The sequence below is a fragment of the Elgaria multicarinata genome, chromosome 1, assembly GCF_023053635.1.
Source record: "Elgaria multicarinata webbii isolate HBS135686 ecotype San Diego chromosome 1, rElgMul1.1.pri, whole genome shotgun sequence".
Lineage (NCBI taxonomy): Eukaryota > Metazoa > Chordata > Lepidosauria > Squamata > Anguidae > Elgaria > Elgaria multicarinata.
The window spans coordinates 199,804,085-199,827,730 of NC_086171.1; the positions used below are offsets into that span (position 1 = coordinate 199,804,085).

The 23,646-nt window shown below is 44.3% G+C and overlaps 1 protein-coding gene across 1 annotated transcript; it reads left to right on the forward strand.

Annotated features, from left to right (window-relative positions):
• Nucleotides 1-4,322: 4,322 nt before the first annotated feature.
• On the forward strand, nt 4,323-6,210 carry LOC134409064 (transmembrane 7 superfamily member 3-like). Its single transcript, XM_063141663.1, is given in 1 exon segment — nt 4,323-6,210. A coding segment is annotated over 1 exon segment (1,728 nt). The 3' UTR covers nt 6,051-6,210.
• The last annotated feature ends 17,436 nt before the right edge of the window (nt 6,211-23,646 follow it).

Below are 23,646 nucleotides of genomic sequence, written 5' to 3' on the forward strand. Positions count from 1 at the left end.
ACACATTCAACAGCATTAACTGAGTGACATATTAAAGCATAATCTGCATTACGATCCAGTATGACATTTCTTCAACTCCTGGCCGCATGCCCATTATTTCTCCCACTTTTCCTTATGCATGCCTTCCACTGGCCCTTTTTTCTTCCCTTCATTCTTCTGCAACATCCTTTCCCAGCCCAGGGTCCTCTGATATTGTTGGACTACAATCCCCATCATCCCCAGACAGCATGGCCAGTGGTAAGGGAATATGGGAGTGGCAGTACAACAACATCTAGGTTGATAAAGGTTGCTAGAGTCTGGAGCATTCCTTCTTCTGACTCTACTTTTGTGTGCCCTTTGCTTCCCTTAGCCCATGGCCTTCTCAAGTCTCCTCATAGGGGAGATGCTGAACCCCCTTGATCATTTTAGTTGCCCTTTTCTGCACTTTTTCCAGTTCTTTTCTGCACTTTTTCCAGTTCTTGGCTCAAGCCAGCTTCACTCCTAGATCTGGTTTTTCTCCTACCTTGCCTTTCCCAATCACGAAAGGTGAGGAGGAGGGCACGAGGCAGGCTGAACCACAGCCTCAAGAAGCACTACTATAGTCCCCAACTCAGCAAAGGGCTGCTCTTCTGCCCTCATCCCTTTCTCTGGGGAGAGGGAGGGTTCTCTCCTAAGTTCTTTGAGAGTCTTGATGAGCTGAATTCAGCCTGTGGGTCAGAGGTTCCCCATAAAATGAGAGCTAAGAAGACTATGGAATGGCACACTAGAAGCACCTTACAGGACATAAGATGAGTAAAAGTAGGGCGTCCATATGAAAAGGAGGTCAGGGCTCCTTTTCATATGCATGCAGCACCTGGTGAAATTCACTCTTCATCACAACAGCTAAAGCTCCTGCAGAAACCATTGAAGACTAAAATATAAAGCTCCATCACACCGGGGGTTAACACGCTCCCTCCCTTTGCTTTTCCGTCCGTGCTTTCGTTCCTCTTGTTAGCATAACCACCTCCATTTTTAACAGGAAACTGTAAAATCTCCATTGCACACCAAGCAAAATGCCCTGTATGAGAATGTCTCCTTGTGTGCGTCCTTGCATCCTTGATTACTAATATAAACAAGAGTCCTGGCTCCAGCTGTCTGTGTCGAAGTTAACTCTCTGTAACTTACTGTCAGGCCAAAGGTATTGTTTACAGGACTGTTTAGCATAATTAGCTATGCCCCAGTGTTATGTTCTGATTGGTTAATGCTGCTACTGGGCCCTGCCCCTTGAAAGCTTTAATACTGTACCATATTCCCTATGTCTTTTGTCTGATTGCTCCCTTTTGAAGAGACCAGGCCTTGATTACTAATCAATAAAGCGCTTTTGAACCCTCTGTCGCTGGAATGGTGGAGTCGTTCTTAAGGGCTGTTTGGATCTCGTCCTTGGGTGAACAGAACATTGATCTAACACTCTTTTGAAAGAGGAAGTACACAACAAGCACGAGGCCCATTGAGTCCACTGCTCTAATGGCGCTGCTTCTCCTGCACACAGCAGGAGAGAGCAGCAATTCCGAGTTTAAAAAAACATTGGACTTAATGAGGGGTTGTTTTTTTGTCATGCAAGGAAGACCAGAAGACATGTGGGAGGCAGACGAGGTCATGTGAGAGACCTGAGCAAACTCCGTGAGTGCCCAGTAATGAGCATGCAATAAAACACTCATTGGATGGCGCTTATAATGGGGCTTAATGAATAAAATAAAGCAAAAGCAAAAATCCATTATTTAAAAGCCAGACAGATCCATTCTTGCAGAGTAGTGATTAATGGTCATATATGGCAGATGTGGGCAGAAGTTACTTTTGGATCCAATGACTTACAGTACAATCCTATGCATGTATATTCAGAAATAAGATCCACTGGGGCTTATTTCTGAATCAGTGGGGCTGATTCCCAGGCTCAACACTGCAATTTTATAGACGTTTATCTGGGCACGTCTGTGTCCCACTGAACTCAGCAGAACTTGGTTCTGAGTAGACATGCATAGGATTGGGCTGCACTGGAAAATAACTGGGAAAATGCACAAGATCCACCGTTAAATGAGTGATTGAAGAGAATATGGGACACAGTTTATAAATGACATCTTATGCACTTGGTTCTGTTCAGGAAATGGCAGGGAAAGGGTTTCGGCTTTCTAGTATATGGAGATTTACTTTAAATTGGAATGCATTTGTTAATTTAGGAGATTAGTGTTTTCAACAGAATACAGGGATGGATGTTTTAAAATTTCTGAGATAAAACTTGCTCAAATCAATACAAATCAATACGAAGAAAGGGATGTATTATTTTACATTATCAAGTATTACTTACTATTGTTTCATTGCTGGCATCATCCTTATTATCTTCTTTCTTTGTGATTAAGAACTTTATGCTTTTTTATTTCTTATGGTGAAAGCATTTATTCAACAACAACAACAAAGCCAAAGTTATCATGCAAGTGGAAAAAGTAAAATAAAGGATAGTTTGTGCTGATGGAAAATGTATTTTGAGCCATAAAAATGATCTACTAAAATATTTCCTAATAACTTGACAGCAATATATATTTGCTCTGTTTTCATCTTCAGTCCGACCTGTATGCAAGGACTCAAAGCAAGAACCTAGATAATACCACAAAGGCTGTGTTTGGATAACACGATTGTCAATGGTGGGGTAATAATCAACTTGACAAGGGTAGATTAGGATCAGTGTTGAGTTGACTATTAGTCCATGCTGAGTTGACTCACTCATCCCCTGCCCTCTCCTCCCCCTGCCCTCGTCTTCCCACTAGTATCCCATCAGCCATTGCTGCCCAAAATCTATCCTGCCAGCTGGACTAGAGCTACCGCTTTGTGACTCTGTGGCTGAGGATATAAACAACAGCGCCCTCCACATGACACAATAACCAACCAAGGTTCAAATAGCTAACTCTGCACAGCATTGCTTATTTGCGTTGGTTATTTTGGCCAAATAACCAACCGCTGGTTAAAAAACTCCCACCACATAACACAAAAAATATTATTATTATTTATTATTATATTTGTATACTATCCCATAGCTGAGGCTCTCTGGGTGGCTTTACATAGGATAGAAACACTTAAAAACAATATACAAAAATTTAAAATCACAAACACATACAATTTAAAACCACAAAAACATACAAAAACAAACCCAGGCTAATTACATATTGCTAAATGCCTGAAAGAAGAGAAAAGTCTTGACCTGGCACTGAAAAGATAACAATGTCGACGCCAGGCGAGCCTCGTCAGGGAGATTGTTGCACAACTGGGAGGCCACCACAGAAAAGGCCCTCTCTCTTGTTGCCATCCTCCAAGCTTCCCTCGGAGTAGGCACCTGGAGGAGGACCTTGGATATTGAGCGCAGGTTCATAGAATCATTGAATAGCAGAGTTGGAAGGGGCCTACAAGGCCATCGAGTCCAACTCATGTCAGGAGAGGCATTCCATCAGATAACCCATGGTGGGTTAAATAACCAACTGTCAACTATTTAAACCACCATTTGTTATGGTGTTGCCTGAACACAGTCTTAATGTCCTTTGTTGCTTTCATTTGGGCTCTGTAGTGTGAAACATATCCTGGAGAAAGGCAGGTACCTTATGTTGCAGATCTTTTGTGTGCTGCTTGTCATAGGAACTCATCAGTCCAAACTGCACACACTAGGCTGGTCCTTTCAGCTGTATAATGACTGGCAGAGGTGGGAGTGACCTCTAGGGTGACCATATGAAAAGGAGGACAGAGCTCCTATATCTTTAACAGTTGTGATGAAGAAGGAATTTCACCAGGTGCTACAAATGACACCTGCTGAAATTCCCTCTTCATCACAACTGTTTAAGATACAGCCCTGTCTTCCTTTCCATATGGTCACCCTAATGACCTCCATATCTGAATCAATGCGGTTGGAAGCTCTGAACCATCTCTCTCATTCTGCTGCCTTCCCCCCCACCCCGCATTCCTCTCCTCCACCCACCCACCCTAAATTCCATATATTACTTCTAAAAGAGAAACAAAGCCAAGAGATCAAAAAGATTCATTCTATGAGGCATACTTTTTGTTCAAAGCCACAATCTTCAAAAATGAACGGATCATGCAATACAACAAAGTGGTCCCACCAAACCAAATAAAAGTCAGCCCTCCAGGAACTGCCTTAAAGCAAAGAGATCTATGGTCGTCTGAGACATTAAAAAAAATAGTGTGTGAAGGTAAAAGCAAGAGCTAAGACGCAGGTAGGGGAGTCGTGCAATGTAACCAGTTTTTAAATGGATCTCGCTGGGATCATTTGTCTTTTATGCCGGAGCGGGTTTTTTAACCACCACTCTATGGTAGCCCATTATACCCTAGTCGTACATTACTGTTACGGAGTGGCATTTGGGATTTTGGGGCTCGTTTGCAGAAGTGAAGCTGAAGAAAACGCCACGGCAGGCCCTCCTCTTGAGCTTTCTTTGGGAAAGTATAAGGATGTATTGCTAAATGAAACCATTCCAACTGAAGCAGTATTAAGGAATATTGCCAGCAACGTGACTGCCATTGTCTTTCAGATCCATACTCACCAAAAGAATGTGACCATCTCCTTTGATAAGAAACCATCCATAAACAACTCAGGGACTGGAGTAGACAAAGGGCTGGTTTATATCCTTCGGCCGCAGCAGACTGTGTGTACGTGGTATTTGCAAGCTGTGGATACTGATCGGGTGTTGAGCACAGCTGTTTCTTTCTCTTATGCTGAAAGAGATCCAATTCCTGGAGGCTGCAACCTAGAATTTAACTTGGAAATTGACCCCAATATCTATTTAGATTATAACTTGGCCGAGACACACGTTAAATTTGCCCCAGCAAATCTGGGGTACATGAGGGGTACAGATCCTCCTTCATGTGATTCTGGAACTACTCAGGATGCTAGGCAGCAACTATACTATGATGTCTATCAGTACTTCCTACCAGAGAATGACCTGTCTGAAGCAGCGTTTGTGAACCACATGAGGAAGATGTCTGAGGTGCAAAATATCAGAGCTAATAGGGTTAAAATGCTGACCTTAACTAGCCAAGACAAAACAGACTTGTATTTTTCCTCACTTCCGGGACAAGGAGTGATTTACAATGTCATAGTGAGGGACCCACTGTGGAACACCTCAGCTGCATATGTACCTGTTCACACATGTGTGTGTAGCCTCTCTGCTTCGGAGGATAGCTGTTCCACTCTCAGAAAACTCTCCACCAAAATATTTTTCACAGCACTTGCTATCTTTGGCCTCTTCATCTGTTTCCTCGGACACAGGCTCTGGAAAACAGATCTATTCTTTATGGGCTTCATCTCCATGGCGTTCTTTTTCTTCATCACCATTACTAGAACATCGGCTCTCGATTACGATGTCAGTCTTGGTCTTACAGCAGTAGTTGGAGTTCTTGGAGGCCTCCTATTGGTGGCTTATTGGTGGCGATTTGGCTTTGTGATCCTATGTATGTTGATTGTAGGACTAGTGCTGGGATTCCTTGTTGCGTCTACGGTCTTCTTCACTCCCTTAGGAGATTATAAGGTTTTCCAAGATGATGCTGTATTCTGGGTGACTTTCTGTTGCATCACCTTGATGGTCCCAACAGTTTTTGTTGGCTACCCCAGAGTTCTCAACATCCTGGCGTGTGGCATAATAGGATCTAATACCATAGTCTTGGCTACAGCGTGTTACGTATTCACAAGCCTTTCGTACATTAGCATAGACCTGCTCCGAAGGATTCTAAATGAAGGCTTAAGGAGAGCTTACACTAGTGTGCCCTTTCAGCCTAATGACCTCATCATCTTGGCAGTGTGGGCAATGCTGGCAATTGGGGGAATAACGGTACAGCTACGCCGAGAGAGACGCAAGGCACCTTTCCCACCGCACCCCTATCGGCTATGGAAGCGTGATCGAGAGCGCAGGGTAACGAACATCCTAGATCCCAGTCATCATGTCCCTCCCCTGAGAGAGAGGATCCATAGTAAGCTATCCCAGATGAAGGATTTTTTCTGAAAAGAGCAACCAGCTGGGGAAAGAACGCCGCTACTCTTGTAAACTGACGTACAATTGAAAAGACTTGAGAAATCTAGCCGGAGACTTATGGGAACTAGTAAGCATCCCCTTGGTGCTGAAGACTTCGTTACTTGCCTTCCTCAACAAAAACTAGAATGGACTAGAGAAAGATTCACACTTGCCAGCTCTGCTCTGCTTAGTGATCTGCCTTAGCACACAGGCACTTCTATCTGGTTGTAGTTTGTGACAAGGATGGAGTTCACGTATATGCAATGTGTAAAGTTCTTGGGGTGGGGAGGGGAGGATGGAGAGGTGGCTTAATGGAGAGGTGTGCAACTTTGAAAGCTTTAGAACCCTTAGAAAAAGGAAAGTGGTCACTTCAAGCACATGCATAGTTCTTCCCTTATCTTCAAAAACAGTATGGAACGCCGCCCTTTTTAGAATAGGTTTAGGTTATGAGCCAAATGTACAAAATGTGGGGGACAGTAGTTGAGGATTTGGCTACAAATAAAAGAACAGCATCTTGGTGGCCTTGGCACTATTTAAGTTATTGCTGCAAAACTTGCATTCTCACTGCTTGCCAGTAACAGCTCTAAGTAGTCAAGCTGTACTAAAATGTTTTAATTGCACCAGGTTAACTTGGATTCACTTCCTGTGTGTCGAAAAAAAATAAGCAATTTCAATTCTAAAAACGAAGAGAAGAAAGAATGTTATTACATAAGTCTCTAGCAGGCTGTTAATTTGGTTTTAGTGAGTTGTGGTTGCTAAGACTAAAAAAGAAAAGGAAGAAACGGTCTATAGAAATTAGGAAGGATCAATTCTAGAATAAATGTGACTAGTTTTTACAAAAGTCTGTAAGTTGGTGAAGTTCCTTTTCAGATTGGAATACTGTTCTTAGCCACAATATGCCTTGTCACTGAAATGTTTTCCCTCTCTTCTTTCTACATTTGGGGTGGGGTGGGGGGCGCGAAGGAAAAAAAACACAGGTTCACAGGCACTTGGGGTACTGTTGTTCAGAAAATGTAATAGAGGCATAGGAGAACCAACTTCCTGGAGTGGGGAGGGCAGTAGACCATCCTCACCAGCCACATTGTCTGTACCAGGCTGAGGGCACACGGTAGGATGGGGTGTTCCTTAAGCCTGCATATGAGCTGCTCTGCTCAGAGTAGTGGGGACAATTATGCAACGACAGTGGAGTGGCATTTGGTTCTGTGTAGTCGGGTGGCTGCATCTAGCAATGGGTGAGAATTTTGTTTCGGTTTGGTTTTGATGAGAATTTGCCTGTGCATATTCAGGATAAAATAACTTTTTAAAAAAAATGACTGTGGGAGAAACCAAAACTGATAAATTCATTCATCCAGGTTTGATTGCTCAACATTTAAAAGTCTGGGTTTGAATCCCTGTACATTCAGCCATCTTCATGGTTCTGAATTACGTTTGCCCTCTCTTGTTTCTGACAGGTGCATGCAGGTGTATCACAGTGCTCTCCATGCTGGGAACCGCTGGACCTATTTAATCAGGATGGTGCAGTTGGCTGAGAATTTTGTTTCGGCTATTGGGCGGTATAAAAATGCAAATAATAATAACAATAATAATAATAATAATAATAATAATAATAATAATAATAATGAAGCTCTTGGACTTGAATAGACAATGAAGACCCACTAGCTTTATAGACGAGCTGGTCTTGCGGGAGATAAAGCTTCTAGAATTGGTTTGATTATATGGATCAACAAAAGAGCTGCCTGGATTTTGGAGCATGGCTATGGGGATTGTCATGATGAGCACCTGCATTTCAAGATTTAACACTATACCGCTGATTAATATTTTTATCCAGGATTCATCAAAGCCCCGTTCAGGCATTCGCTCCAAGCCCCACCCCCTCAATCACTATCTGTATCATGTTAAAGGGCAAGGCCTGAAGGTACATTCTGCTCATTTTCACTTGAACACAAGTAGATTTGTCCATGCAGTCAAGAACTCAGTGAGGGGGCACACCTGGCATGCATGCCCCTGTACCCTTGCACAGTTTAAACCTGCATGCATCTGCCCAAATGCCTCAATAGGACTTCAGAAAAGCCAGGTGATGTGATGACTTCCCACATCACCCAATGGAAAGGATGTTTCTAGCATTGGAAGTGCCTACAACATCGAATATGTTTCCTGGGTTGAGATGTTATCATGCCAGGACAGTAATATAGAAGGACCAGCTCTACACCTTGTGTCAAATCATTACAATCCCATTATGGTAATGGTATATCCCTCTGGCACATTTATACCTCGTAGGACACACAATGACATTTGCTGCAATATTTTGGATAATGTGGAATTAAAAAAGCAGGAAATAACACTATGAAAGTGGTATATGGAAGGCATAATGTGTCCCAACAGTTATCAGTGCAGCAGCCAAGGTTATTGTCTTTTGCTGGCAGGACTCCTGAGCATTTAACTGGTGCAGGACAAGCAGAAAAGCAAATGCCCGTCATACAGCTGTAAAGGAACTGCCAGAAATAAGGGGCTCATCTACACCAAGCAGGATAGTCCACTATGAAAGTGGTATATAAAAGGCAGGGGCCACACTACTGCTTTATAGAGGTATTCAACTGCACTGCAGGATCTACACTACTGCTTTACAGTGGTACTGAAGTGGACTGACAACTGTTGGGGCCCATGACACATCTACACCAAGCAGGATATTGCACTATGAAAGTGGTATATGGTATGTGTCAATGGGCCCCAACAGTTGTCAGTGCACTTCAATACCGCTATAAAGCAATTGTGTGACTCTTGCCTTTTATATACAGCTTTCATAACACTTTCATAGTGCAATATCCTTATGGTGTAGATGAGCCCAAGGCATAGCCAGGGAACTATTTTAAGAGCAAAAGAGCCTTGCTTGATCATACCAATGGCCCATTGAATCCAACATCTTGCTACGAAACAGATGCCTCAAGGAAGCATACGAGGAAGGCAGAGTGGGGAATAGCTGTGGGCAGGGCTGATGGGGGTTGTAATCCACCAACATCTGGTGGGCTACAGGTTCCCCAACTCTTCCCCTATTGTTCATTCCTAGCATTGGTAATTTCAAAGTACACTGCCTGTACCTTGAAATAAGTCTAGAAACAAGACGTTTCAACAGATTGCCAGCAATGACATGAGAGCAAATGTGAAATTAGCTGGCAAACAGATGCCATTAATATCAAGCAGCCTTTTAAGCAAACAGACAAACCCAGCAGCCATGTATATAAACGATGCCAGAAATGTTCGTAGATGTTGCCTTTCAAATCCAAGACTCTGCAGTGTAAAATATCCATGCCAAGCGAGTGACTCATACAGACATAAAAATCTCTTCTAGACAGTGATTAAGCCAGTGCAGTCCATTCAACAGAGCCATCACTGACATTGTTTGTAGATTTGATCAATGCGCCAGTAAGAGACAAATTAAACGCACAAAGTTTGGTTTATCTTTTATTTAATACACAATCTAACATCTCGCCGAAACAAGTGGCAAAAAGTGCCATTGGTTTTTAATAGAACTGGATAGCGTCACTCACTGGCCTTAACTAGACCTACCTTTAAATCCATGCCGGACGAGGGGAGACCCCGCGATGCAAGTATTGCGGGATGTCACCCTCGTCTACATGTCAGGCGCGACGAGCTCACGAGGAGAGCCGTCGCATCCGCCATTTTTTAAAAAATATATATTAAAGGGGCCGGATGCGCATGAATGTTCATGCGCTCAGGTAAGTGAAAAAAAAATTAAAAAAAATGTTTTCCCCACTCCCCCCAACCTGTGCCCTGTGTGCGGCTTCTCCCAGCTACGTGCGAGTAATTGCACGGAGCCGGGAAAAGCGGCAAAACGAGCTACACGTTTGCAGTCTTGGGCTCAGCCCGAGACCATGGGAAATACCGGGCCAAAAGTGGTGCCCATTATCTCGGGGCAAGGGAAGGTTGATCCCTGCTTGAGCCCAGGATCCCCTGTGCATCATCTGGATGCAAAGGGGTGATCCCGGGTATCAGCCCCGGATAACCCCTTGTCTAGCTAAGGCCACTGTTCTTTTAGTGAGCCCTTCAAAATCAAAAGCCAAGGACTGTATACATTTTGAAAGGTGCTGCGGCACAGGCCTGCTAGGCCTGCTGTAATTCATAATGCACCTGGGAGACTGCAGGGCTGGGTCCAGGTTTGTGGGGACCTTGTGCAAAATACCTTTTCATGGGCCCCTTCTTTGATGATGGCTCCCCTCAGGTTTGCCTAGCAGTGGTGGCAGAAGCTGCAGCCCTCCAAAAAGGCTTAGAGCTGCCATTTTAAATTCTCACAATGCCCCAGAGTGCTCCAACATAGTGTCACTCCAGGGGCATTGTGGGAAATTAAAATGGAGGCTCACAGACTTGCACGCCCAGCATGGAGAGCCTGAAGAAAGAATTGTCACTGGTGGGTTGATCTAGGAAGCCAGGTGCTGATGCCAGGTATGGGGAATCTGGCAGGCCTATCCAGGGGGATTTTAGGATGTTTCTAGGATGTTTTAATAATGTATATCATGTTCTTAATTAAGTTTTATCTATTTTATATTTGCTGTTGTTCCCCGCTTCGATCAAAATGGAGAGGCGGGTAAGAAATTATTATTATTATTATTATTGTTGTTGTTGTTGTTGTTGTTGTTGTTATTATTATTATTCTTGGGAATTGCATGACTGGATCCTCCATCACCTCATGGGGATGTGAGGGGTGGGGCCAGCAGGAATTTATTTATTACATTTTTATACCGCCCGATAGTCGAGGCTCTCTGGGCAGTTCACAATTACAACCATAAAATACAACAAATAAAGACATAATATAAAGCTTCAAAGATTTAAAAAATACCAAGTAAATCCAAAATAAACCCAGCAGCAGGTACAGCCCAGCAGAAAGCCTGGGTGAAAAGATGTGTTCTCAGGAAGTGTTTAAAGGATGTTACATTTTCTACTTCCTGAACTGCATGAGGGAGGGCTTTCCAGATGTTGGGTGCCACTACAGAGAAGCCGCCAGATAATACCTGGATAGGGCAATAACACCTGGATAATGGGCGCTAACGCATGGGCGATAATGCCCAAGGGGTAATAATGTCTGGTTAGTCTTCAAAATGTGAACCCAAAAGCCATGGCGCTGGCAGATGCTACCTAAATTTTGGAGTTTGTGGCTGGGTGCCAGTTCTTACACCTGCAAAGCCTGGAGCGGATTTACCTCCCCACTGACATCCGAACCAGCAAACCTCCGCTGATGACTACAGGCATAAGCTGGCATTTGCTTCTAATGCTTTCAGCATCTGCTGCTTTATTGATCGTCATTTGGGAGGATCATGCAATCAGGGTCCCAGAAGTCAGTCCCTGGGGTCCCAGACATCAGCACCACTGGACAGCAGTCTTCAACAGAAGCAGGGCTGGTGCTACCATAGAGGCCACTCAGGCGGCCTCCTAGAGCGCCAAGCTAATAGGGGCGCTGGGCACAGCGCAGCACTCATGTGCATTGGCTGTGAGCCAACCCGGCCAAAGGATTCAGCTGGGCCTGGGCGGGTGAGATGGTGCCCCGCGCCCGCCCAGATGAAGCGAAGTCAGGGACACTGGGGTGGGGGTGGGGCGGCTCCACGTTTGGACTTCTGGAACGCGCCCGGAAGAGAGAGAGAGAACGTATGGTTGAATGGGGTGCATGGGGTCTTTGAGTGAATGCATGTGTTCATGCGTGTGTTTGTTTGGAGTGAGTGATGCTGAGTGTGTGTGTGCACACGCGTGTGAGTTGGGGGGGATGATTTGGGGGATGATTAAATAATGCATTTTAGACCCATAGACGTTCCTTTCCAATTTGTTTGCTATAATTGGCATGACGTATTTCTTGCACCTTAAAATAAATTTAGCAGTTTCAAGTTTTGTGCTTCTTATTTTTTCCAGGAAACATATGTTCTTAAAAATCAAAGTTGGCATTTTTTGGTGTGTGTATGTGAAAGTAGCTCACCTTGCCTAGGGCACCGGCCCTGAACAGAAGACCACTCAATAATCTACATTGGGCCTGTTCGGGCAACACGCTAAGCCATGATTAGGTCAGTAACTCTTTTGCAGCAAATGGTTAGTGAGTGTGTTTAAAACATAGTCATATAGCCACCATGGTTAGGAATAGTTCACACGACATGCTAAGTCAGGGTTCACACGACCCTCTAAGCCATAATGTTTAGCTCAAAATGCTTACACACCGTGACTTAGCATGTCGTCTGAACAAGGCCACTGTATCTTCACGGTCTAGCTCCTGCCTATCTCTCCTCTCTCATCTCACGCTATCGCCCCGCTCGTGCTCTCCGCTCCTCTGATGCCATGCTTCTCGCCTGCCCAAGGACCTCCACTTCCCTTACTCGGCTTCGTCCTTTTTCTTCTGCTGCCCCTTACGCCTGGAACGCTCTTCCAGAACACTTGAGAACTACAAACTCAATCACTGCTTTTAAAACTCAGCTAAAAACTTTTCTTTTCCCTATAGCCTTCAAATATTGAGTTTGTTCTGACTCTATACTGTAAGCTTCACTGTACCCGGTGCCTGTTTACACTTCCCTGTGCCTGTTTGTATTCTCCTTCCCTCTTTATTGTTTACTACAACTTATTAGATTGTAAGCCTATGCGGCAGGGTCTTGCTATTTACTGTGTTATCTGTACAGCACCATGTACATTGATGGTGCTATATAAATAAATAATAATAATAATAATAATAATAATAATAATAATAATAATAATAATATCTCTATTTGCAAATCTGAATGCTGCCATACTAAAACTGTATACTTCTTCCCTCCCCCCCTCCCCCCCTCCACTCCCGTAAAGCCAAGCTTCTAAAGGAATCTCCCTGGCAGATCTCTATATATCAAACCAGCACTCATTCTCTCTGGGTATTGCACACTGTCTACACTGGATGCAAGAGATGGCATTCTTTACAACAATAACAACAACAAGGAAGGTAAAATCAAAATAAAACCCCAGCCTTGTTACAATTGGAGCTACACGCTACTTCATCAGAACTGACAGCGCTTGCTTGGGCATTACGCAGCCTCAGCATTACGGGCATGATGAACGAGCAAAGAGCAAGGCCCGTGGAGGAACCCTCTGCAGCAAAGGGACTCATCATGAGAAATATGCTGAGGTTGCCCTGATGCTCATTCCACACGGACCAGATCCCATTTGGACGTGGCATGAAAAATTACCTGGGCAAGAGGGAACAAGGGAGAAGGAGAAGCCCCCATCCAGGGTGTTTTTTTTTTCCCTTCCCTTTTTTTGAAAAATTGCATTTTGATGCATAAGCTCTCCAAAGACAATGCGGTTTTGTGCAGGTCAGTTTATATAGGTGATCTATTTAAGAACAATCTTCCCACGGGCAAGCAGAAGAATGGCGAGGAAGGTTGCGAAGGAAGAGGAGGAGGGAGGTTGCAAATTGTCTCCATCTTTCTTTTGTACTTCTATAGGATCCTAGTGTTAAATGTGACAAAATACTTTCCAATTGGACCTCTTGCTACAAAGCATAGGAGTAGGCCTTGGGCAATGTCTGACTATTTGCCATCAAGTCCGGTATTGTGTATTGCAGGGGTGGGGGACCCAAAATTTTCTCTTTCTGCCACTGTCTCTCTTTCTTTCTTCCAGATGTAAGTGGTGTGTGATACAGACAGGACATGGCACTTTGAAAGAGACAGAGGGAAGGAAGGAGAGAGAGTTGAAAGTTTCCAGCTGTAGTTAGAGAATGCAGTCTTGGAGTGCTATACAATGTACTCACTGATGGGTCTTCTGCTTAGGAGTGCCTTTTGGCCTTTACTCAGTTTAGATATTTGTAAACAAACTAAGTATTACAAAGATGCCATACGTCACTGATACTCTACCAACCAAATCAGTAAAATTTGGATGGAATTGGGGAGCATATAACAATTCTATTAATTAGTCAGGTGTGCATCAACCACAAGATTCGGTTTGGACTCTGATTCAGTGATTTGAAAATCAGCCCGATTTGGCTTAGGCCATTTATTTATTTTATTTTATTTATTACATTTATATACCGCCCCCCAGCCGAAGCTCTCTGGGCGGTTTACAACAATTAAAAATAGTAAACATTATAAGTACACAAAAATTTAAAAAAACATAAAAACAGTATAAAAACAACAACATTTCAGAAGTCACCTGCTTTGACTTGGGTCTAAATCCAAATCTCAGTTAGAAAATGCAAATCTCCATGCCTCCCATTGACGATCATTGGAAAACAATGGAAAACCAGGATATCAGTCTTCATTCGTTTCTATTATATTCTATGAGATAAAGGAAGCAGTTTGTACACAAGCTATGGGCGACAATTTTAGGATCAAATAAAAGATCACTAGGGATCACCAGGGTCAGGGGGCTGGTTTAGCTTCCATTGTTGAGGTATGCCCAATAAACATTTCCTGTTCCTTCATATGTAGGAATAACTATCATTCAACCATATGGGGGAAAGTAAAATATTGGGTTATATACAATAAGTTGTATCCAATATTAACCTAACCTAGGTTCCATTCATCTGAAAAGGTCTGTTCTAAGTATGAACATAAGAGTGGTCATGCTGGATCAGACCAATGGTCCATCTCATCCAGCATCCTGTTCACACAGTGGCCAACGAGCTGTTGACCAGGAACCCACAAGCAGGAAATGATTACAACAGCATTCTCCCACCCATGTTCCCCAGCAACTTATGTACATAGACTTACTGCCTCTGGTACTGGAGGTACTGCATGGCTATCAGGACTAGTAGCCATTGATAGCCTTCTCCTCCAGGAATTCGTCTAACTCTCTGTTAAAGCCATCCAAATTGGTGGCCATCACCACATACTGTGGTAGTGAATTCCATCATTTAACTATGCGCCATGTGAAGTAGGTCTAACATTGGATACAAGTGCTTGCAATTGGGAACAAAATTCACCCACCGCTATCTCTGACAGTGGGTAGCCCATTCTCCATCAGTACAGACTCTGTGTGATTCATAGAATGCAAATACATAGCCTCTGTGATCGTTGCAGTATACACTTCCACAATGCCACAAAAATCCACCCCATCATAATGATGGGCATTTTGGAAATGATCAAATAACAAACAGACAATTGACCATTCAGTTAACAAAATATTGACCCGTCGACTTGACTGAGTTCCTAACCCTAGACTGCTATTCTATTACCCCCACTTTTCTGGGACAACATAAGCTGCACTGATATTTTTAGAACAGCTACCATACCTCTGTAATGTCCCTTATTTATTTATTTTATTATTATTATCTTGCAAATTTTAACTCCTTCTCCAAGGCAGAAGCTTGTCATTCCACAAATGTTTGCAAAATGCCAAGCCTTCTGGTTCTGGCTCTTTCAGTGCTGTTGCAGAGTTCCCCTGAGCAATTTTAAATGTTTATTACTTAATGAACTATGCATAAAATAATATAGAAAGCTGTTGACATATCACTGCATCTGTTCATTACCAAGGTAATAATGCCTTGTGCCTTTTAATGAGTAATTAAAATTATCCAAAGTAATAAGAACTGTATTATCATATTGCTTATTAACATGATAATCCAATTAGCCTTGTGTTGAAACAATGATTATCAGGTTGTTAAACAGTGGCACCTAATTATTTTAAAGCCAGTTCAGAGCACTCCTGCTCACAGGTCGGTGCACTTATTCTACCTTATTCAGTGGAAAGGACCAGCCTGTTAAATGCTGAACACTTATGGGGCTGCTTAGAGGTTCACTCAAGGCTTTAGGCAGAAGCTTCCATCCACGATCATAACTGGATGTCAAGGAAGGTCCGGGGCATCATGTTGAGTTTCCACCATCTTATGCCTCTGATTGGTCCCGCAGCCCAATATATAGTTTATTTAGACAACTGCCAGGGGACTTGAGTTTAAACTGGAGGCCCTCCAATGCTGAAGAACTCAGCCAACCATCTTGAAGAGCCCTTGCTCTGTGGACGTGCACATGCTTTGCATGCAGAAGATCCTAGGTTTAACTGTCTGCATCTTCAGATCGAGCCGGGAAAGATGCCATCTGAAACTCTGGGTAGCCAGTCAGTGCAAACTAGGGGTACAGAACCTTGGGCCATCCTGGGGTTCCCAAATGGCCACAGCCCCTTTCCCTTGGACCCAACCCCCTTTCCTCCAATCACTGATCATTTGGTGATTTCTTGGCTTTTATGCAGTTTTTTCCCCATTCCAAAAAGGCAGAAATGCCTCACCTAAGGCTTAGCTACTAGCAGTAAAAGCCTTAAGCTCCTTGCCTCTTGCCTTTGCCCCACCCCCATAATGTGGTGACCCCTAAAAGCTTCTCTGAAATGGAATTCAACCTGCAGGCTGAAAGAGGTTCGACACTCCTGGTGTAAACAGTGCTGATCTAGATGGTGCAATGGTCTGACTTGGTATAAAGCAGCTTCTTATGTTCCTATATATGGATGGCAAAAAAGCATACAACTTAACTAGGCTTCAGCAATCCTACTTAGGTTGGGCCTTCACAATTTACCCGCTGCATCACGTTCACTTACAGATTGTGTTTTCAGCAGTCTGCCCTGGTGTCTCGGTTCTCCATTTCCTGTTGAATGTTCCTCACCAAGAAGGAACTGTAGCTTAGTGGGAGAAGCACATGGTTTGCTGACAGAGAGCCCTGGATTCAATCTATGGTGTGGCCCATTCAAAGGAAGCAGATGCTGAAAAAGACAAGAGCAGACAAGTCTGTGCTAAATGGTATGACTCGGTATAAGGCAGCTTCGAGTTTACAGATGTGTTCATTAGCCCAAGTCTTGGCTGCCTGTTCAGTGTCCCTACATGTCCCTGCCCTGGTGACCTGTCACCATCTTTGTTCTCCATGCTCCCGCCCGCTCCTAACCCTAACCCTAACCCTAATTACAGTTTCACCAGTTTATTACCAACTTCTCTTCCTGAAGTCAGGTGTCTTCCCCCTGATGTTTGTTGCCAGCTCCTGGTATTCAAAGATGTATTGAATAACCATGTTAGCAGACCCAGTGCTTAACATCACTGCCCATGATGTAATGTATAACCATGGCTAAAGCAGTCAGGAGAATTCGCACTCAGAAAAGTGGTCTCAGTGCTTCCTCTTGGAAGGCTTTGCCATCTGATCAGGGCCTGTGAGTGAAGTAATAATGACAGGGGAGCCACATAGGTCTTACCTTTTCTTTCTTGGTTGATAAAGGCTTGAGAGAATCCAGCCAGCAATAATGAAACTGGAACTTTATCATCTGCTGGAACCCTGTTTTGACGTACACAAAAACTCCGTTGGCTGTGACTTGGTGCTTGCCTTTCGGACGCAATTTCCAAGGAGATGTTTGATCATTATTTCTTGCTTGGTTTGACCAAGCACTTTAGCTGCCAGCTGCTTTGACAAAGTGCAGCTGCCAATTCGATCGACAGTATAACTCCAACTCATGGAACGACCCCACTTCAAAAGAGCTTATGACACCTAACCAATAATATTCACAGTCCATCTGGCTTGTGAGCATTGCAGAAATGTGGGTAAAGAGACAGGGAGGAATTATCACCTAGCCCAGTGTTGTATTTTAACTGAGCTGTTTTGTAAATGCTTCCTTCTGTCTTTCTTTCTTTGAGCTCGTCTCGTTAGACATGTTTGTCAGATTTAAACCCAGTTGCTAAAACTCAGCATGGGATATCTCTGTACCAATCTGATGTGAAGATGCATCTGGATTCAGATGTGCATTGCAGTTCTTATCCAGTCCCCACTGGAAGTAATGATGCATCTGATACTGATGGGGATATCATGAAGGATATCCAGTGGTATAGAAATGCAATAAATAAATAAATAAATATCTGTCCATGGCTTTTAGTGATGGTGGTTATATACAATTAGGGATGTACAGATCTTGTAAACTCCATTCTGTCTGACCTTCATGGTTTGTTGAGTGTTTTTCATTCCCTCATCCACTCATTGACTGAATTGGATTTTCTCCCATTTCCCCAAATTTGCACTCGCAAAAATGTGCAAATCCCCCCCATGTGCATTTTCATGCTTTAGCCTATGGGGGAAATGTACATTTTCGGCTGGTGTCCTATGATTAAATTTGCATAAAATTCTGGGAAGTAAGAAAAGTCAGCAGAATCCATGAGACTCAAGAAACGTCATGTGCCCTGTTAGTGACAACAGCGATACAATCCTGAAATAAATGTCTGGTGTAGACTCCCCCTAAGTCTTTCGTCTGACCCAGCCAGACTCTTCTAATGCTTTATATAACCACTTGAAGCCACTTGTTAGAGACAACAAAGCATGATTAGAGTTGGACTGGACTAGGGCTGTGCACCAGCCCCCCGAACCGCTTCGTGGCCCAATCTGGAATTTTCGGATCGGGCCCGAACCAGTTCACACCCAAACCGCTCCGGATTGGATCCTGGAGCGAGATCCAAAGGGTCGGATCGAGATTCACCTGCCATTTTGCCCCCCATTCCCCACTTACTTGCCTCCATGCGAGGCAGGTAAGTGGAGAAGGGGGGACAAAATGGGAGGTGAATAAGTCCCCCTTCCCGCTTACCTGTCTCCATAATCCACCGCCGCACGGACCACAGCGGCAGGCGGTGCAGCCAGGTAAGGCCCCCCTCCCCCCACCACTTACCTGCCTCCGGCGCGGTCCAGCACCAGATTCAACTGAGAGCCAGGCCTCAGTTGATGCCAGTGACGGACCGTGACGGAAGCAGGTAAGCCCTCTTCCCCCCTGCCCCCTTACTTGGCTCCATCCCTGCCCCCTTACCTGGCTCCATGGACTGTGGCAGCAGTGGCAGTGCCAGGTAAGCCCCCTCCCCCCACATTTACCTGTCTTCACAGCTCCGGATCAAGGTGAAGTGATCCGCTTTGTCTTGATATGTTTTGCCTTGATCCGCAGCTCCCCCGACCTGATCCAGCTTCACCTTTGGCAGAGGTGAATCAGGCCGCTCCGCTACTGCTACTATGAACCGGAGCGGAGTGGAGCACAGCCTTAGATCAGACCCTTCAAAGCATTTCACATACATTATATCAACCTTATAGGTTCATCATTATTATCCCCATTCTGTGACTATGGAGAAGGGAAAGCAATAATGGCTTGACTGAGACTAACACAATTACCAATGTGTTGAGATCTGGACTTCCCAGCTTACACTCTTAGACATGATATAACTACAGTAGCTCTACTAACTCTGACAGCTGTTGCCAACTCATCACAACTATTCCAGCAGGCCTATCCTGTGGAATTTTAGGGTGTTTTAGGATGTTTCAATAATTTATACTATGTTTTTAATTCAGTTTTATGTATTTTATACTTCTTGTTGTTCCCCGCCTCAATCCAAATGGAGAGGTGGGTAAGAAATAATTTGTTGTTGTTGTTGTTGTTGTTGTTGTTGTTGTTATATGCTCTAATACTGATGTACTGAGCAGGGATCCTTGCTTTATCAACATCCCATTAGAACACACTAAACCTAGCTATTTAGAGCACTCCAGTCTTGGCTGCTGCTCTGAGTTAATAATAACTCCTCTTGGCATATGCTTCAGATGCCTCAAGGGAGGGGGATAATAAATTGAAAGACTACCCATGAAATTTAAGTCAGTCCCATTGAGGTCAATGGAATGCATGTCCGAGCATTTTTAGGATTACATCTTTAGCAATTACATCAAACACAGAGTTTCTGGAAATAGTTTTAATGCTTCAAAACAATTCTGGATTCACAGTTACCTAGATGGCTTTTAACAGGTAGTCTCCCAACATTGCATCTGCAGGAATCAATGCACAGTCATTTCTTAAGTACAAATTATGCATTGAATTATCTCCTTCTAGCCTTTGGGATTTCTGCTGTTGTTAACACCTGGATGTAGGACCCCGCCCATCTCTTAGCAAATGTGCTTGGGAAAACAAATGCCTCCACTTAGTCATAGCTTCTTTCAAAATACCTTTCTGGCACCCTTGTTCAAAAGATCAAAGCACTTTCAAAAGGCATTGATCTGGTACGCTGATCTTTGTAGATAAGGTACCCAAGTCTCACACTGAAAACATCACAGCCTAAACAACCAGCTTAGGGCCAGCAATCTGTTCCTTTTTAACTCAACAGAATGATGATGTGAGCTAGACTAACGTACTTATTCCTGTGCATGTGAGGGCGCCCTTGGTAGGTTTATGCCCTTGCTGCTCAGAAGCCTACAGACTCAGAGGCTGCCAGACTGAGGCCAGGGCAGGATCTACACTATTCATTACACCGTTGTTTAAGTGCATTGTTGCGTCCTCCCTTGCTACCTTACAAAATGCAACTTGAGCCCAGTCAATCGAAATACCTTTTCTTCTATCATTTTACCCGGGCACACTCTTCTTTAGAACGTTCTTCATTATGCTCATACCGGCTCTGAAGTAAACCTCCTTCTTCCGGTGACTCTGAGCTAGACCTGCCGGGATAAGCCGGCAGGGAGGCGGGGCGACGCGTAGGGACGAGGGAAGCTCTGCAGCGTCTTAAAGGGGCCACGTGCGCCCCCGAAAGATAAGCGTTGTGCCAGCTCTCCCTCCCCTAGAAAAGCCCTCACTTGTCCTAATCAGGAAGCAAAGACCATGGTCACGAGACATGACTTTGAAAGACGGCATTGAATACAACGAAAGGTTGGGGCACATTGTTAGTTTTAAAACGATTCTAACAGAAAGTGGAACAGTTTTAAAAGTCAGAAGAAACGTAACAACAACAGCATCACGTGACTGCTGACGTCGTCTCTGCCAATTTGTTACGTTTCATCTAGACAAGTGTAGACGGGCTGCAGATCTACACCAAGCAGGATATGACACTTTGAAAATGGTTTGAAAACTGTATATGGAGTGTGTCCTGGGCCCCAACGGTTGTCACTACTGTTATAAACTAGGGTGACCATATGAAAAGGAGGACAGGGCTCCTGTATCTTTAACAGTTGTATAGAAAAGGGAATTTCAGCTGGTGTCATTTGAATGCATGTAGCACCTGGTGAAATGTTGACTTCATCGTAACAGTTAAAGCTGCAGGAGTCCTGCCCTCTTGACCAGACACAAAAGAGAGGAGGGCACCTGCAGCTTTAACTATTGCAATGAAGAGGGAATTTCACTAGATGCTGTATGCATACAAATGACACCTGCTGAAAATCCCTTTTCTCTACAACTGTTAAAAATACAGGAGCCCTGTCCTCCTTTTCATATGGTCACCCTATATAAACCATTTTAAAGCAGTAGTGTAGATCCTGCCTGAGAAAAGCAGCAGAGGTTATCTTCACCTCCTCATCCTCCATCACTGGAAATTTGCAGGCTGTCAAGTGAGGGCGCTTTGGAAGAAGAGGGAAGGAGGCTCAAAATATCTTTCATCCTGGCCTCTCCAGTCTCATCCCCTCCTTCCCTCCTCACCCACCAGAACACCTCTTTCCTCCTCCTCCTCCTCCTCCGCCTCCAAGGTCACTTTTTCAAGCTTGGAGGGCAGACAGTGCAGTACTTTCCATGCCTGCTGTGAGGGGGCATGGAAGGGAGGGCTGGGCTTCCAAATTACCCTTCCAGGGTCAGAGTGTGGTCTCCAGCCTTGGAAGGGCTTTTCCAAACAATCCTATGGTCCCTAGGACACTCTTGGTTTTATCCTGGCTGTGCTTTTATGTTGTATTTTATATTGTGTTTTTATGCTGTTATTTGTTTTATATTTTGAATGGTTTTCATGGTTTTATACAGTCAGATACAACACAGAGAACAAGCAGGAGTCCAAAGTCAGTACCATGGAGGTTCAATCACAAGGCTAGTTCATGATAGCAGGATACAAGGGAGTTGGTAAAGTCATTGTTTCCAGCACTGGGTAGGCAGACACTGAAGACTTTTAACACTAAAGCTTGCTGCACCCCTCCCAGGACTCAACTGCAGTACTTTCGAGATCTCTGGTCAGAGCCCTACTCATGAGGAGTCACTTTCCCCTGAGGAGTCCTTCTTTGCAAGAAAGCATTCCTTCTCATGGGAGCCCTACTGATCAGTCACTTGAGGCAACAATGCTCCTGGGGGCCAGTGGGGTACTTTGGGTGACCCTATGAAAAGGAGGACAGGGCTCCTGTGTCTTTAACAGTTGCATAAAAAAGGGAATTTCAGCAGGTGTCATTTGTATATATGGAGAACCTGGTGAAATTCCCCCTTCATCACAACAGTTAAAGCTGCAGGAGCTATACTAGAGTGACCAGATTTAAAAGAGGGCAGGGCACCTGCAGCTTTAACTGTTGTGATGAGGAGGGAATTTCACCAGGTTCTCCATATATACAAATGACACCTGCTGAAATTCCCTTTTCTATGCAACTGTTAAAGACACAGGAGCCCTGTCCGCCTTTCCATATGGTCATCCTAGGGTTACTCAGCCTCTGTCTCAGAGGCAGAGTCCCATCCTCCTGAAAGGGATGCAGCCATCTTTAAGGTGGATTCCTGCACTTAGCAGGGGGTTGGACTCGATGGCCTTATAGGCCCCTTCCAACTCTGCTATTCTATGATTCTCTGATCTCCCCTGAGGGCCCAGTCTCCTCCTGTCTGCTGACAGTGAACTCTAGCTCTTCCTCTGAGGAGGATTCCTCCAGTGGGAGGCATGAAATCCTGTAACCTAAAATGGCAGCCCTGTGGTTCTTCTCTTCTCCAGTAACACACCTGACAAGAGGTCATGACGTGAGTTTTCCACCCTCACCCCATCATTAGCTGCCACTTGTGTGGGGAGAACAAAGTTGCAGCGTGGTGATATCACAAGTTTGTAGGACTAGGCATTCCTGACAGAGAGATAAAAGATGCGCTGCAAAGCTGCTGTTCTCAGAAGCAGCTGCTGCACATCTCCAATCCCACCATGGCCTCAGTGACATCATGGTGGTTGTTCCTTTTGTGGCCGCTCCCATGTTGTTCACGTTAAGCTTCTACCCACATGACAACAGACGATTACCTGGTTACATCGCACTAATTCATGCTGTGCCAAATATTTCTTCCCCTTTTTCCCCCGGACATTCTCATTCAATCTGATAGAAAAGAAGGAGAAGAAAATTTCAGAGGAATTCTCATGGGTTGGGTTCAGGTTTCTTGTGCTTACCTTACTTCTGAGGTGACCACAGGAGCATGGGTTCAATATCTGGTGCTTCACTATATGATCACTTCTCTGGCAGCCGGCAGCCACCCCAGTTTCCCACACTTCTATTAAAGCTGAGGGGAAGATAGAGGGCTTTTTTCATATCAGGAAGCACAGGCAGCCAGGAAGGCTGCAGAGTGTTGAGAAGATGTACTGTATTTCTTCGATTGTAAGACGCACACTAATCTCAGTACCACCAACAGAAAAAAAAAAACCTAAGACACACCCGCGATTCTAAGACGCACCCCATTTTTAGAGATGTTTATATGGGGGGGGGGAGTGCGTCTTAGAATCGAAGAAATAGGGTATAATAAAAAGGAAGAACGCACACAGCATCCCCCAGCCACCCAGCAATAAGGTACACTCAGAAACACCACCAAAATGGTGCCAACGCAAAAAACTACAACCCTTTGGGGGAAAAGAAAGAATAGGGCGTCCATATGGAAAGGAGGACAGGGCTGCTGTATTTTTAACAGTTGCATAGAAAAGGAAATTTCAGCAGGTGTCATTTGT